This window comes from Anas platyrhynchos, chromosome 9, assembly GCF_047663525.1.
Source record: "Anas platyrhynchos isolate ZD024472 breed Pekin duck chromosome 9, IASCAAS_PekinDuck_T2T, whole genome shotgun sequence".
Classification (NCBI taxonomy): Eukaryota; Metazoa; Chordata; class Aves; order Anseriformes; family Anatidae; genus Anas; species Anas platyrhynchos.
Genome location: NC_092595.1, coordinates 18,206,878 through 18,221,688, shown reverse-complemented (window position 1 = coordinate 18,221,688; position 14,811 = coordinate 18,206,878). Strand labels below are relative to the sequence as shown.

General features: G+C 53.5%; 1 protein-coding gene across 2 annotated transcripts; it reads left to right on the top strand.

Annotated features, from left to right (window-relative positions):
- Positions 1-9,626: 9,626 nt before the first annotated feature.
- ADIPOQ (adiponectin, C1Q and collagen domain containing) lies at positions 9,627-14,547 on the top strand. 2 transcript variants are annotated; one of them, XM_072042197.1, is made up of 3 exons: positions 9,627-10,159; positions 12,242-12,486; positions 12,614-14,547. In XM_072042197.1, exons 2-3 carry the CDS (start codon positions 12,276-12,278, stop codon positions 13,138-13,140), a joined length of 738 nt encoding a protein of 245 aa, XP_071898298.1. In that variant the 5' UTR covers positions 9,627-10,159; positions 12,242-12,275; the 3' UTR covers positions 13,141-14,547.
- The last annotated feature ends 264 nt before the right edge of the window (positions 14,548-14,811 follow it).

The following is a 14,811-nucleotide window of genomic DNA, read 5'->3' as shown; positions in this document are numbered from 1 at the left end:
CCCTGTTCCTTCCAGGAGGCAGCAAGGGACAAGGACAGGGATGCTCTGCAGCCAGGCACAGAGTGCTCTCCAGGCTCAAGTTCAAGGCAGACCATGCTCTGCAGGACCAGCCCAAGCACCGAGCGCTTACTGGGGAGCACAACGGCCCTAAAAGCTTTGGAGGAGCTCTGGGGACACACAGCCCACTGGCAAATAGCTGAGGTCACTGACAAGTAATGTTTATGCAGCTGAAGGAAACATATAGGGGATTTTTTTCTGGCATTGCGATCCCAGATAAACAAGGAGCAAATAAAGATGTCACCGGCTGGTAATATATGCACAGGAATTTCCAGGCAATGATTTACATTGACGCCGGTGTATTTGCCAGCACAGAAATACAGTTGCAAGCAAAGAATTTGGGATGCAGCTCTCCCTCCTTCTGAAGGCCCCTGCCATTTGCTCCAGTTTGCTTTGGAATTGTCCAAACGAGAGTCCCTGGATGCCTCCCAGGCATTCACCCAGCACCTACCTAGCTGGCAACCCCTCATGCCCACTGGGTTTTGTGCACAATGCTCCAGACACTCAAGTACAACTTTCCAATCACTATTGGGGTGGAGAAGGAAAACCCCACAGTTATTCTGCCAGCACGGCAGCACGGGCAGGGTGCTGGTACAAGCAGAAGCCAGCACAGCCCAAGCTCTCCCTCTCCTCCCACCTCCTGTACCCGTATGCAGAGGTACAGGCGTGCTTCTGGCCAAATCCTCTCTTCTCAAGACCCAGGTTCCCACGGGACTGTGAGGAGCCCTGTGCACACTCATGAGACCTTTCAGGGCTGGCGTGGGGGGCCACCAGCTGGAGGCACTGGTCCAGAGCCATGCTCTCTGCATGCCCCCAGAGCAGGCTGGCCCCGGCCCCAGCTCTGCCCCTTTGCAGGGGAGCCTCCGTTCACGGCACCTCTTCTCTCCACCCTCCTCCTTTTTGAAGTATTTTGCCTTCTGCTGGACAGATGCCAACTGCAAGCACAGGACCACGGCAGGCATTATTCCCAGCCCGCAGCTCCTGCACCACCTCTTTTCCAAGGCGTAGCTTCAGGGCAGGATGTGACCCGAAAGCTGCCCACATCAGGGCGTGCGGAGGGCATGCTGTGAATTTAGTAAAAAAACAACCTCAAGGAAATGAAGTTCATGAGGAAAGAGGGTTTCTACATTAACTGCGGCAACACAGGAAGTAAAAGAACTCACTATTAGATAAGAGCAGCAGATAACTTCTCATTTTATCACCGACCAACTGAAGTATAAAAAGATCAGCCCCTCGCCGCTTCCTGTTTTCCCCACACCACTGCCTCTCTGGCTCTCACAGCACACGGTGGTGAAGCCAAAAGCCGCTGGCACAAGGTGCCAGGGCAGCAGCCGCGGCCACCACCAGGGAACGGGGAGCACTGGGGCTGCCACTGTGCTGCTGCCTGCAGCAAGGAACCGACCGCAGCCGATGGTATTTCAGTGGCAGCAACCTGAGAGAAACACCTCGAGCTTGCCCCATGCTGCTCCCAACTCACGGGCAGGTTCCCAGTGCAGAAGGCTGCCTCCAAAGTCCCTGTTTTTCCTCAGACTCTCCAAAATGCCTCAGCCAGCTGGAAAAGACTCCAGCAAGAAAGTCAGCTTCTCAAGGAGGCAGAAGGAACCTGAAAGGAAGGATGAATAAAAGCAACATTTCTGATTTACTACCTCTGATTCTAAGGCAGTGGGACTGCTCAAACGTTAACTGGGGAACAGTAAGCCAGTTGTCGTGTGCTTCCGCAGATTTTAAAGCTGTTGTATTCATGGATGGAGTTAAACCTTGAAAAATACCCTATTTACAGGAGAAATGAGATGAGCAGGGGACTTGTGAGGAGGCTGCACTAAGTGACCAAGCTCTCCTCGAGGACAGGGAACCCCTCACTATGCTGTTATGGGTTCAGGAGTGTAGAAGGGAGGAAGAAACTGCCAGAATATTCCTTCCTCAGCATGGAAATACAGAGCTTGGCTTGGGCAGAAGCCACATGGGTGGGTGAGATGCTGGGTGGGAGACCACGGAGGCACCACAGCAGTGGCACAGCAGCCCTAGGCCACAGGAATGTGCTGAAACAGGGCAGGAATCAGAGCTCTGAGGAAATGCTCACAAAACCAAAACTGAGTCAAGGAGCAGGGAACGGTGAGAGGAGGCACGCAGACGGTGAGAACAGGCACAGACCAAAACAGAGTCCTACCTGCAGGCTGCGGGATCTGCAAGAAGTAAGGCTGGTTTGCAGAAGTATGAGAATAAACAAAGCATTTAGCTGTGGGGGAAGGGGAAGGAGGTGACAGTGGGGGCACCGGGCACCGCTCTCCAAGCTGGGGGCCAGGCAGGTGGGAGACGAGTCCTCCTGACACCTCCTGCAACAGCTGTGCTGGGGCCTGGAGCCAGGGAGCTCTGCAGGGTGCCACTGCAGGACAGAGAGATGCTGTGCGCCCAGGCCCAGCACACAGAGCCCCGAGAAACACCCCCCAGTGCCTAGACAGAGCCTGAAGGAAGGGTCAACGCACACAGCTCAAAGAAAAGTCAGGGAGACGACACACCAGGTTCCTTTCCCATGGAAAGGGGAAGGATGGTGACCTCTTCCTGCGTTCAGAGCTAAGCACTATGCAAACCAGCAACACTTCCCCACACTCAGCATATGGCACGTTGGTGGTAACAGGGCAAATGCCAGGGGGGTTTCCAGCACAGAGGCTCCAGCTGGCTTCCTCCAGGGGCACAGCAAGCATCCCAGCCCGGGTTCAGCCCTGTGTGCTCTCAGGCAGGTGGTGCTCAGACACCAGGCAGCTGTACCGCTCCCTGTGCCTGCAGCCCTACGGCAGCCCCAGGGGACACCGAGAACCCAAAAGCTGCTCTGAGAGGCAGCCTGGGGTGATGGTAAGCCATGGGAGGATGTAACCAAACCTCAAGAGGTTTGTAAGAGCCACCTCAGGGTGCACGGACACAGATGAGCTGTAGCTGAGACCACTTCTACCCATGTTCCTTGGCTACCTCTGCCCCCCCTGTGTTTCCTAACCTGCCTGTTGTTAAATTCTCACCTTACACAAGGTCCCTACCATGGCCCTGTAAGAGATCATTTATTCTGGCACACGGCACCATCAGTGGAAAACACGACTCAGATGTGTCTGGGTTCCTGTTCTGCTCAAGACCAGCTGCAAATGAATATGAAGGAGGTGAGGAAAAAAATAATAAATCATCGGGTGAACAGCACGGGAGAGCAAGAAGAGTAACAAACACGATGCAACCAGGTCAGTGCTTCTCTTTGCAATCTCCTTGCAGATGCCCAAGCTGCCACGGGCACCAGGAGACCAGGCCCCAGCCACCCCGCTCAGGGAGCTGGGAGCTGCCCTGTAAAGCGACCGCCGCACACGTGGCCGTCAGCGTGGCAAGGGGCTGTTCCCGTGCCTTTTGGAAACGAACATAAAAAATGACCAGGAAAAGAAGCCAATTATTTTCAGAGGTATTGGAAAAAGCACTACACACTGAGGGGGAGGTGGGGGACAAACAAAGACCCCAGACACAAGGCATGACAAAGCCGCTAAGCACTGCAGTGGCCTGATCAGCTCTGACAAACATCTGTTGACATTTGCAGGCTCATCACAAACCGAAGTGGCAAAGCTGTAAGTGATTATTTATGTTTCAGCCTAATGACAATATTTGCATTGACAGCTCGCACACGGCTGTGGGCAGGGCGCTTCTGCCTCGAAGGAGCCCAGGAGCATCGGCCTGACCTGGCTGGGTTCTGCCCCAACACCAGCGGCAAGGCCCCAAGGAAACAAGAGGACCGAACGGCAGAGAAGAAAGCATTTAGAGCATTTTTCAAATGTGTGAAGCTGTCTGAAAAAAAGAAATAACTCAGATCTTTTTTTTGTTTGTTTTTTTTTTCCTCCTTGCTATTCAGAGTACCTCTGTGTCATTTGAGAAGAGACAAAGCAGGATGCCAGTACTTGCCTTGCCAAAGCACTGAGAAAGGACAGTCCCTATTAGACACCACCCTCAGAGGGGCTATAAGTATAAAAGGAGACGAATTTATGCCACTGAGAATTTCTGCCATCTGCAGAAAACAGCACAGCAGGGAGCGGGAGGAAGAGGAGCGCCTGGCTGCAGGCAGCGGGCCAGGCGCCAACATGTGAACCCTGCTAAAACCCTACAGAGGCGCAGGAAGGCAGCGTGCCTCACCACAGAAGCATCTGCAGCCCTGCAGGGTCCCCGTGTGAGCACAGACCCCAGGCTTTTTAAGGCCCAGGTGGGCAGCACTACATCGGGGGGCTCGGTGCTGGGCACTGGCCCCACGGCCACAATGCTGGCGCCCACCTCCTCGCAGCCACACGGCCCAGCACCTTGCCATGCCGTGGAGGAAAACGCTCTGGAAATGAACCTCTGTTCCCGAGCAGAGCCCGCGGTGCTCCGAACACAGCGCCCGTGGTCTGCTGAGGGCTGCCCGCAGGCTGCAGGTGCTGCCACAGGCAGGAGGATGGTCCCACACCGTGAGAGCCGAGAGCAAGTCGCCGCACGCACTGCCACTTCAGTTGTCTTCCGAAGCAAAGGGAGGCAAAGTCTGCAGCAGAGGCAAAGTAATTCGATTCCAGAAAAAAACACAATTTACTGCCGAAGCCAGTCATAGCGTGGTTTTGGCTGTTCGAGTCAGGAGAACAAGCACTTAGAAAAATGAATAATTAAAGACATCATAAGCCTTGCATTAGCCCTACAGCAGCCATAAACGCTTTCTCCCGAGCATAAAGAAATTCCCCATCGAAAGCATCACAGGTGAAGCAGCCTGTGCAGCTTCCCCAGGAACACTCTGTGCTAATTCACACCACGAAACGCCCGAAGTCAAAACACAGAGCAGTCAGTTTTGATCAGATTTACAGCTTCTCAATGAAATATGCATCATTCATAGTCCACAATAATATTTTATTTTATGGACAACATAAGACTCGCACTGCCTTTAACTAACGCCGTCCTCGTGTCTAGGTCATTAGGTTTTATGAACGATGGGAGAAACACACGAAGTGCTGTCCCCTAGCACCTCCCTGCTGGTTTGAAGCAAAGCTTATCGAGTTCAGTCCATGAGGAACCTGTTAGCACAGCTCCCCATGCTGTGGTGCCCCCGCTGCCCGCAGCACAGCCAGGCGTGTGGGGACGAGCTGTCTGCACAAGGACCAGGGCATGTGCCAGGCAGCTGGGTGCCAGCCCAGGAGGTTCCTGCCCTGGGAAAGCAGTTCCCAAATCCAACCAGCCAGCATCCAGCCCGCCTGCTCTGCCGTCCTGCAGTCACAGCACGTCGGTGAGCAAGCAAGGGGTAGCACAGTGAGGGGCAGAAGTGTCAGAGAAACAGGGGAGCAGAGGGGACAAAAGGATTTATCCTCTACATCCAGCATTACCAAGAGAGTCCTGGAGTTGTCTTTTAAGTGGGAAAAGTCACTGAACTGCTGCAAAATGAGCCAAAAGCTGTGCCAGAAGCACAACGCAGAAACAGTCCCCACAGGAGCCCAGGCCACAAAGAGAAGGGAGGCAGCTGGGGTCACCGGAGCCAGCAGCCCCGGGTCGATACCAGAGTGAATGGAAAAACAGCTGTGGCCAACAGTGATCCTCGTGCATTTACACAACGGGAAGAAAAGCGATGGGAGGACACGATGCCGCAGGGGATGTGCACAGGGATGGAGCTAGGCTGCCACCAGGCTCATCTCAATACCCCAGCAGCCACCCAGCACCCCTATCAGAGCTGCCTTCCCACCAAAGCTCTCGGGGCTGTGGGGCCCCTGTGCCTGCCCACCTTCCCTGCCGGCCCTGCACAGTGCCCAGGCAGAGCCCCGCAGCCCAGAGCCACTGCAGGAGGCTCGGTGTGACAGCAGCTGGTCTGCCAGGGCTCTTAGCACCATCTATTGTCCAAAACTCACAGCTGACTTGGGTGGTGCAGAAATCCACATCTGCATAGAAAGCTGCTCTTCTCCGTGTTTAAGTTATTACAGAACCACAGAATTTCTAGGTTGGAAGAGACCTCAAGATCATCGAGTCCAACCTCTGACCTAACGCTAACAGTCCCCACTAAACCATATCCCTAAGCTCTACATCTAAACGTCTTTTAAAGACCTCCAGGGATGGTGACTCCACCACCTCCCTGGGCAGCCTGTTCCAGTGCCTCACAACCCTTTCAGTAAAGAAGTTCTTCCTAACATCTAACCTAAAACTCCCCTGGTGCAACTTAAGCCCATTCCCCCTCGTCCTGTCACCAGGCACGTGGGAGAACAGGCCAACCCCCACCTCACTACAGCCTCCTTTAAGGTATCTGTAGAGAGCGATAAGGCCGTCCCTGAGCCTCCTCTTCTCCAGGCTGAACAAGCCCAGCTCCCTCAGCCGCTCCTCGTAGGACTTGTTCTCCAGGCCCCTCACCAGCTTCGTCGCCCTTCTCTGGACCCGCTCAAGCACCTCGATGTCCTTCTTGTAGCGAGGGGCCCAAAACTGAACACAGTACTCGAGGTGCGGCCTCACCAGAGCCGAGTACAGGGGGACGATCACCTCCCTAGCCCTGCTGGTCACGCTGTTTCTGATACAAGCCAGGATGCCCTTGGCCTTCTTGGCCACCTGAGCACACTGCTGGCTCATATTCAGCCGACTGTCCACCATCACTCCCAGGTCCTTCTGTGCCTGGCAGCTCTCCAACCATTCCTCTCCCAGCCTGTAGTTCTGCTTGGGGTTATTGCGCCCCAGGTGCAGGACCCGGCACTTGGCCTTGTTGAACTTCATGTAGTTGACCTCAGCCCATCGGTGCAGCCTATCCAGATCCTCCTGCAGAGCCTTCCTACCCTCGAGCAGATCGACACACGCACCTAACTTGGTGTCATCTGCGAACTGACTGAGGGTGCACTCAATGCCCTCGTCCAGATCATTGATGAAGATGTTAAAGAGGACCGGCCCCAGCACCGAGCCCTGGGGGACGCCACTAGTGACCGGCCTCCAACTGGACTTGACTCCATTTACCACGACTCTTTGGGCCCGGCTATCCAGCCAGTTTCTTACCCAACGAAGCGTGCGCCAGTCCAAGCCAAGAGCAGCCAGTTTCTTGAGGAGAATGCTGTGGGAAACGGTGTCAAAAGCCTTGCTGAAGTCAAGGTAGACCACATCCACAGCCTTTCCCTCATCCACCCAGCGCGTCACTTTGTCATAGAAGGAGATCAGGTTTTGATCAGGTATTGAGAAATACTCTCCGGATAAACAATTCACCTGATGATAAAATCCTGATTTGACGGATGCGCACAGATTTTGGGTGGCTGCAGGATTACCTGCTGTCAGCTGGGTGAAGGCAGGGGGAGAGCTGGGCAGAGACGTGCCCAGGTGCCTCACTGGGAGCACACCATCACTGCTGGGAACACGGCCTGGTGGGATGCTTGGACAGGGGATGGCTCAGGGGGCACACTGCACACCGGGTCACCAAGGCTTTTCTTCTGATCCCGGCCCACCTCAGAGCAAGCCCCAGTGCAGACTGGCCTGTAAGAGGAGCAACGCCTGGCTCAGCTGCCAGCCTGCATGAGAGAGGGCAGGACCTGGCAGGACTGACACAGCCCCGAGGCCCGAACAAACACGTCTGGATGTCCTGTTCCTTTGGCATGAGAAACACTGACATGCCAAGATCCCTCGCTGGGAGCCAAGCAGCACTCCCTGGGGCCGGGAAGATCACCCGCGGTCACCAAGCAGAGGGACACCGGCGTGCTCCAGCCTGGCAGGAGCCACCCTGCCTGAGCTGCCAGCTGCAGGGATGAGCAGAGCCCATCTGCGTGAGTGAAACGGGACAAGAAATTGGAAGCCTGGAGTCACCCGGTGAGGGCAGGGCAGGGCAGGGGGTGAGGGCTCCCCAAGGCCAGCACCCCCAGCACAAGCACTGCCAGGCTCCCCTCACACCCCTGTGGTGTGGGGCGCTGGCCATCCACAGCGCACAGCCTGGGGCTGCATGAAAAGAGCATTGCACAGCCTGGCAGCCTGCCCGCTGAACGGCATAAACACTTCTCACTGTTTTTAGTGAAGTGGAGACTGTGCTGCTCCTCCTACGTGCAGTATCCAGGGCGGAGGGGAAGGCGAGGGGACGGGGCAGGGCGGGTGTCCCTGGGGGGCACGGCCCTCAGCCCTCACCCCGCAGCAGCAGGGACCATGCCTGAGGGAGCGCAGCTGATAATCAGCCTCCCGCTATGCTTTATAGACTCTAAATATAACTTCGGGCTTATTTTTAATTCTCAGGGCAGGCTGCGGTCTGCAATCCGTCAGTTCTGCGTTTCTCACATTCACGGGCTGGGATCGGGCCCAGCAGAGTAAATAAGGTCAGGCTCCGCATGAGGCCGGTGGCCAATGCTCATGGGGAGCCGAAAACACCCAGAGCACCCGGGGGAGCTGCTGCCTGCCAGCACCCCTCACCGGGCAGCAGGCTTGGTACAACACCGGGCAGAGCAAAGGCGTTTGGGGTGTTTCACATCCCACAGGTGGGAGCAGCTCACCCCGCAGTGGGAATGGGAGCTGGCCCCGATGCCCAGAGCGGGCGGTTAGGAGCACCTGGGCACAAGCACGGGGCAGTGGCAGATGTCCTGCCCTCCTGGGGGAAGCAGAGATACCGTCTGGAAGGCTGCTGATGGACCAGGAGTCATCTATGCCCGTGGCATTTTCCATACAGCCGAACCAAAATGCCACACCACAATTATAGCACTACCTATTAAACACGTCACGTCTGATCCTCAGATACCAGCAGCCTACAGAACTTCTCCAGCCATGCATTTCGGGGGTCAAGCCGAGAGCTGGCAGAGACAACAACCTGCCTGGCTCCTGGCACCTCTCATCTCCACTGAGCCCTCCAAGCAGTTCTCCGTCCTGTGTTACTGGGACTGCATGAGGGATGATTGACTTAAGTCTCAACCCTGCCTGGAAAAAAAATTATTGTCAAGAAAAAAAAAATCCAAATTCTTCAAATGCTGGACCAACAACTCGACCAAAATAAGGAAGCAAGCAAGCAGCAATCCAACAGCTGCTCCCTTCTTTGGCCTTCTCCTCACTACTTCAGAACTTACCCTTGCTGACTCCCAGCTCTACATATAAGAAATTAATCCATTTACACATCCTCTTATTCCCCCCTAGGTAGCCATCTCTTTATAGCAGCAGAAATTCAGGACACCTCTCTGCTGACACCCCCTTGGACGAGCTTTCCCCATCCCCAGGGACTCCAGCTCCCCAACACTGCTTCCCCGTGCTTGCTTGGGACAACACCTAGCTTTGGTTTTCCCTGGCCCAATTTTGCAGGCAGGGTTTGCTGAGGTTACACCCAGTTAACCCCGAGCTGCCCAGCAGTGACCAGGGCTCAAAGCCTCCCCTCTGAGATGCAGCGCCCACTTCGGAAGGAGAGAAGCGCAGGAAAAGACAACTTTGGTTTGGCCTAAGGCTGAAACCTGTGATGGACCGAAAACCATCCCCAGGGCTGAGCTTGCTCTGTGGATTTCCAGCGGCTCTGACGTGTGCCAGCTGCTCAGAGGCCGGCCTGTCAGCCCAGCTCTGTTGGAAACGCTGCTCTGCTCTCCCCAGCACTGCCCCGTCCTGGGCCATTCCCTTCTTTGGTGCGGCAGCCGCAGCTCCAAGGAGAAGCAAACATTTCTCACACATTTTACTGACACACTGGGGGAAAAAAAAAAAAAAAAAGAAAAAGAAAGAAGAAAACATTCAAAGGTGTTAACACAAGCCTGTAGACACATTTTCTCCACCAGCTGCTAACAAGGGCTCCCAGCTGACCCAGAGCAGCTGCTGTTCGTGGGGGCTTGCAAGAGCCGAGCCCCTGACAAGCGAGCTTTCAGGCACTGACTTCCCCCCAAACGTTTCTGTTTGGGTTCATTTGAAACTCCCAAACCAGCCTTTCCCCTGGTACGGATACCTTCACAAGCTATCACTTGCAACTGGATTATATAAGTGGCCCCAAAACCAGGCAATGACCAGGAAAAAAATAATGGGAAAAGCCAACTTTTAAGCCAGCATGCGCAATAGCAAATGGAAAACACAGCATCTTCGCTGACAGCTGCTCGTGCCCTTAGGGACAGTGACATGCTAGCCGGACTTCACTTCTAAGGAGACAGCAGCAAGCCAACTAGGACTCAAAGAGCTGGTAAGCTTGATTTTTTTTTTCCCCCTCTTCCTAAATTCTGGATTTTCTCTTCTTTTGGGCTAAATCACAGACAGGCTTCTCTGTTCGCAGAAGTTTCCTTTATTAGGCTTACTCTTGGACTAGCTAGTGATTATTTTAAACCCAAAATAGCCGATCTCCCTTAGATTCACACTCCTGGTTTTGGAAACGCTATTTAGAGATCAAAACTCCTAAATCAAAAGTAGTCAGGAACGACAGTAAAAAAACCACATGGCTCTTTCAGGGAGCGTTGTAAGGGTACCTCTGGATTCCCTTCTTTCCACAAAGAGCCCCGAGAAGGCTGCTTTGGCTCCAATCTCCCTGAGCTGTACACGCTCCTTACTGGAAACTTGTGCCACTCGGATTTACGGGGTGAGTCCCAGGAGCAAGTCACTGCTGTAGCTGCAGCAAGAAGTGCACTGCCTGGAGTTAGCATAAAAAAAAAGAAAAGAGATCAGCGTAACCCAGGCCCCCAGCTAACAGCCTTTGAAGAAAATACGAGAGCTGGAAAACATAGCATTTTTTTCTCTGCTTTGCGCAAAATCTGTGTGCATATGTATATATACACACACAAATACACACACGCATAGCTATGTAGCACTGCAATTCTGAATGGCGTAGTTCTTATGGGTCACATTCATTCATCAGCATAGACTATAATGCATAGGAGCTTTTATCTCCTCAAGAGCTCCTGTATTATCTGAAAGCTACCAGGAGTACTCAGGTCCTCACCCGAAAAGATACCACTGATGTGCAAGTGCCAGAGAATTGCTCGGTTTCTCCAACAAGCAAATTGCTTGTGATCAGAGTCAAAATGTAGCAACATCTACTAGAAATCATTTTCTATTTGCTTATCACAGCACTTTTCTCATTAAAAAGGATTAGGCTGCAAAACGTAACCGGGGTGCTGTGGGATGCACACCTCTCCTGGCCCCGCAGAACAAGGCAGGAGGATGATGGCCGGGGGGCTGCCCTTCCCACCCTGAACTTACAGGAGGGCTGCTCCGTGGCACCAGCAGGTCTGGCTCCAGCTCTCAGCACTGAGCACACGACACTGAAGTTTTAATGCTACTTCGCTTGTAGGCAGTGTATGAGAAAGCGGAACTAACCCCAGCAAAACCATCAAAACACAGCTGGGGGGGCTACGTCCCCACCACAGGGTGCTGGATCCCAGTGGCTTGAAGAGTTCCTTAATCCTACACGTTGGGTGCTGCCTGCTGGACTCACTGTGCAGAGCACTGAAGGTTTCTTTAAAACCCTTCCACATCCCACAAAAAAACACAGTCATGGTAACCTCATTGCTATTTAGCTTCCATTGAAGCTGTTATGCCAGAGCTAATGAGACACTATTGGAAATACATTTAAATAACTCACTTAAGAAAAAAATCAACCCTGCAAGGAAGTTGCTGTGAAATATATATATATTTTTGGAAATTACAGAGTTAAGGGACTGTAGAGGCCACCCTGTTATCCACATTCGTTGTCCTGTATGCCACTTACAATCCTCGTAACAGGATAACCCTTTTGTTCCAGGGTATAATCTCTGCTTGGGGAGCTGCATCATACAATGGGCATTTCAAAATGTGTTTCCTAAAAGCCTGATCCAAACCTGCTAAGGACCCACCCATTTCTGTGAGCCTCGGGACAACGCACCCGGCTGGCCATAGCGTGTTACCACACACCTGGTTTGGGGTAGCCACACCAATTGCTCTGATGAGATTAACATCTCATCATCAACATCTCATTCACATCTCATCTCAGCATCTGCCAGGCTCAGTCCCAAGCTCCAGCTGCCCTGGTGCAGAAGCGCAGCCCCGCAGCCTGCTCCTCTCCGCGCTGGGTTTGCTCCAGGGCTGAGGTCCTCACTTCTGCCGGGGGCCCTGCCCTGGCTCAGCGGGCTGGACTCAATGCCAGAGCCCCACGGGATGGAGAAGGGCCATCAGGCCAAGCAGAATCACTTTCCTTCATATATGTTGATTAAAGTTTTAACCACTAATGCTTTGTTATTCAAGAGTGGGGTTTTTGTTCACTTTATTTTCATTTTTTCCCTTTTAACCTCTGAAGTTAACAAAGCCCTTATCCGCTTCAGGAACCGACCATGAGGGACTCAGCAGGCTTCCTCCTTTGCTCGCTGCTGCTGGTGGCCCCCCATTGCACGGAGGTGGCTGCCCAGGATCCCCAGCCTGACCCCAAAACACCGTGCGCCAACTGGATGGGAGGAGCACCTGGCTACCCTGGTCACAACGGGCTCCCCGGCAGGGACGGGAAAGATGGAAAAGATGGACTAAAGGGAGAGAAAGGAGAGCAAGGTTGGTGTGAGCGTGCGGTACGGTGGCACCAGAGGAGCTCTGCTCGGGGTTGGGGTGGACACGGTGTCTCACACCACGGGTGTTGAGCTCAGTACCAACAGCTCCCAACCCCAACTCTGTCCCCCAGGTTTGCAAGGCTCCAAAGGCGACCAAGGCGCCATGGGAAGCGCAGGGCCAGAGGGGCCAAGAGGCTTTCCAGGACAGCCAGGGCTGAAGGGAGACAAGGGCGAAGGGGCCTATGTTTACCGCTCCGCCTTCAGCGTGGGGCTGACGGAGCGAGCCCCCCACCCCAACGTCCCCATCCGCTTCAGCAAGATCTTCTACAACGAGCAGAACCACTACGACACCAGCACCGGCAAGTTCCTCTGCAGCATCCCCGGCACCTACTACTTCGCCTACCACCTGACGGTGTACATGTCAGACGTCAAGGTCAGCCTCTACAAGAAGGACAAGGCCGTCATCTTCACCTACGACCAGTTCCAGACCAACAACATCGACCAGGCGAGCGGCTCTGTCTTGCTGCACCTCAGCTCAGGGGATGAGGTCTGGCTCCAGGTCTACGGGGAGGGGGAAAACAACGGTGTCTACGCTGACAACATCAACGATTCCACTTTCATGGGCTTCCTCCTGTACCCAGACATGGATTTCCATTAGAGCAGGGTGTGCTGCACGGGAGAAGGCACAGCAGCTTAACCCCAGACAGAGCTCTGGGGCTCTGGCACTATAGCTATACTATATTCACCAGAAAATTCCCTTCTGTGGGGGCAACGACTGCCAAGGGTGGACCCTACCTCCTGTAAGATCAGTGAGGTTATACACAAAATGACTTGTGTGGGGCCAAGAGTTCGCTCCTACCTCTGCTCTTGCTCTCTTTGTAGAGACCTGGGCCCAAAGTCAGCCACCACATTGTGAAACAGTAACTCTACAGATCAGCTGGCCTTTCTTAAATATCAAGCTGACCAAAACAATGGTTATTTTTAAATATCACATTCTACATTTCCCTTTTTTAACCACTTGGATTCATTTAAACCAAAGGTACATATTTTAGCCAGCATTTTAAAATTTGAAAGCCATTGTTGTGCTTGCCTGCAGCTGGAACCGATGGCTGCGGTTTTGCCATTACATCTCCCAGTCTCATTAGGGCCTTCAATGTCCACCCATGGTTTGTCGTCTCCCTCTTTTAGCCCAGACCTTTGAATATATTCAGATTATTAACTTTCATTAACTTCAATCCTATGATTTTCCTTTTATGTTTATCCCCCTATCATTACCTCTAATTCAGATGACGTGCTCATTTCGGTCAGGGATCTTCTCTTTCGATTTACCTGAAAAGACTTTGGGGCACCTGTGAGGCTACACAGCAGCAACAGCCCATTGCCTGCATGGCTTCATGGGTCCTGGGGAGGGCACAGAAGAGCAGAAGGTCCTCGCAGCTCCTGAGGTGGAGGTGGCCCTTCCCAAATTCACTGAGCTGGCACTAGAAGCGATGGCAGGAGTGCTCATTCAGCCCAGAGGCTGCCAGCATGTAAGGTGCCCTGGTTTCCACCTGCAGACTGGCAGGATCCTGTCCTGGCTCCCCTCCAAATAGTTCCCAAGCTCAGCAGCAGGCTGAGAGCCAGCACAGCCATTTTGCTGGTTCTCCACCCCACGAGAGTGCCAGTGGCAAGGGCTCGGGCACCAGGCAGGCAGAGCTCAGGCGGTGCAGCCTCCCCCACTGAGGGAGGCTCCTGGCACGAACACCCCCGAGACCTGGCCCAGCTCTCAGCAACATCAGCTCAATGGAGGGAAGGGCGTTAGGGCTGAGGCTGGTGACAATCCTGCCAAGCTGCTCTCCGAGGAACCTGCCTTTCAGTGAAGAGCACTTGATAGCTTCTCAGATACGTTAAAGAAGACTCCCACTGAGCTTGAGAGCAAGCCAGCGCACAGAGCTAACGCGTCACTACCAGCACGAGACAGCACAAAAAGCTTCATCTGAAAACATTTCCAGCAGCTGCCTTTTCTACACTACAGTCAACCACCACACTACAAATAACAACAATAAAATACTGTCTCAGTAAAGGATGCTCTTGTGGTTTTGTATGCATTGTTGGGAAGGGTTTAAAGAAACGGACATTCTTGCAGCCCTACCAGGCAGTCCAGGAAAAAAAGTATATGGAGATTATACTTAAATATTATCTACACACACTGAGCAGATCCCAGTGTGGCTCGCTCTGAGCCAGGAAGGCAGGGGCACCTTTGTCAGCACACACAGGGTCACCCACCTGTTGCTTTCTCAAAAACCTCCTGTTTAGCTGTTGTCAAGGCTTCAGCATCACACCACCTCGC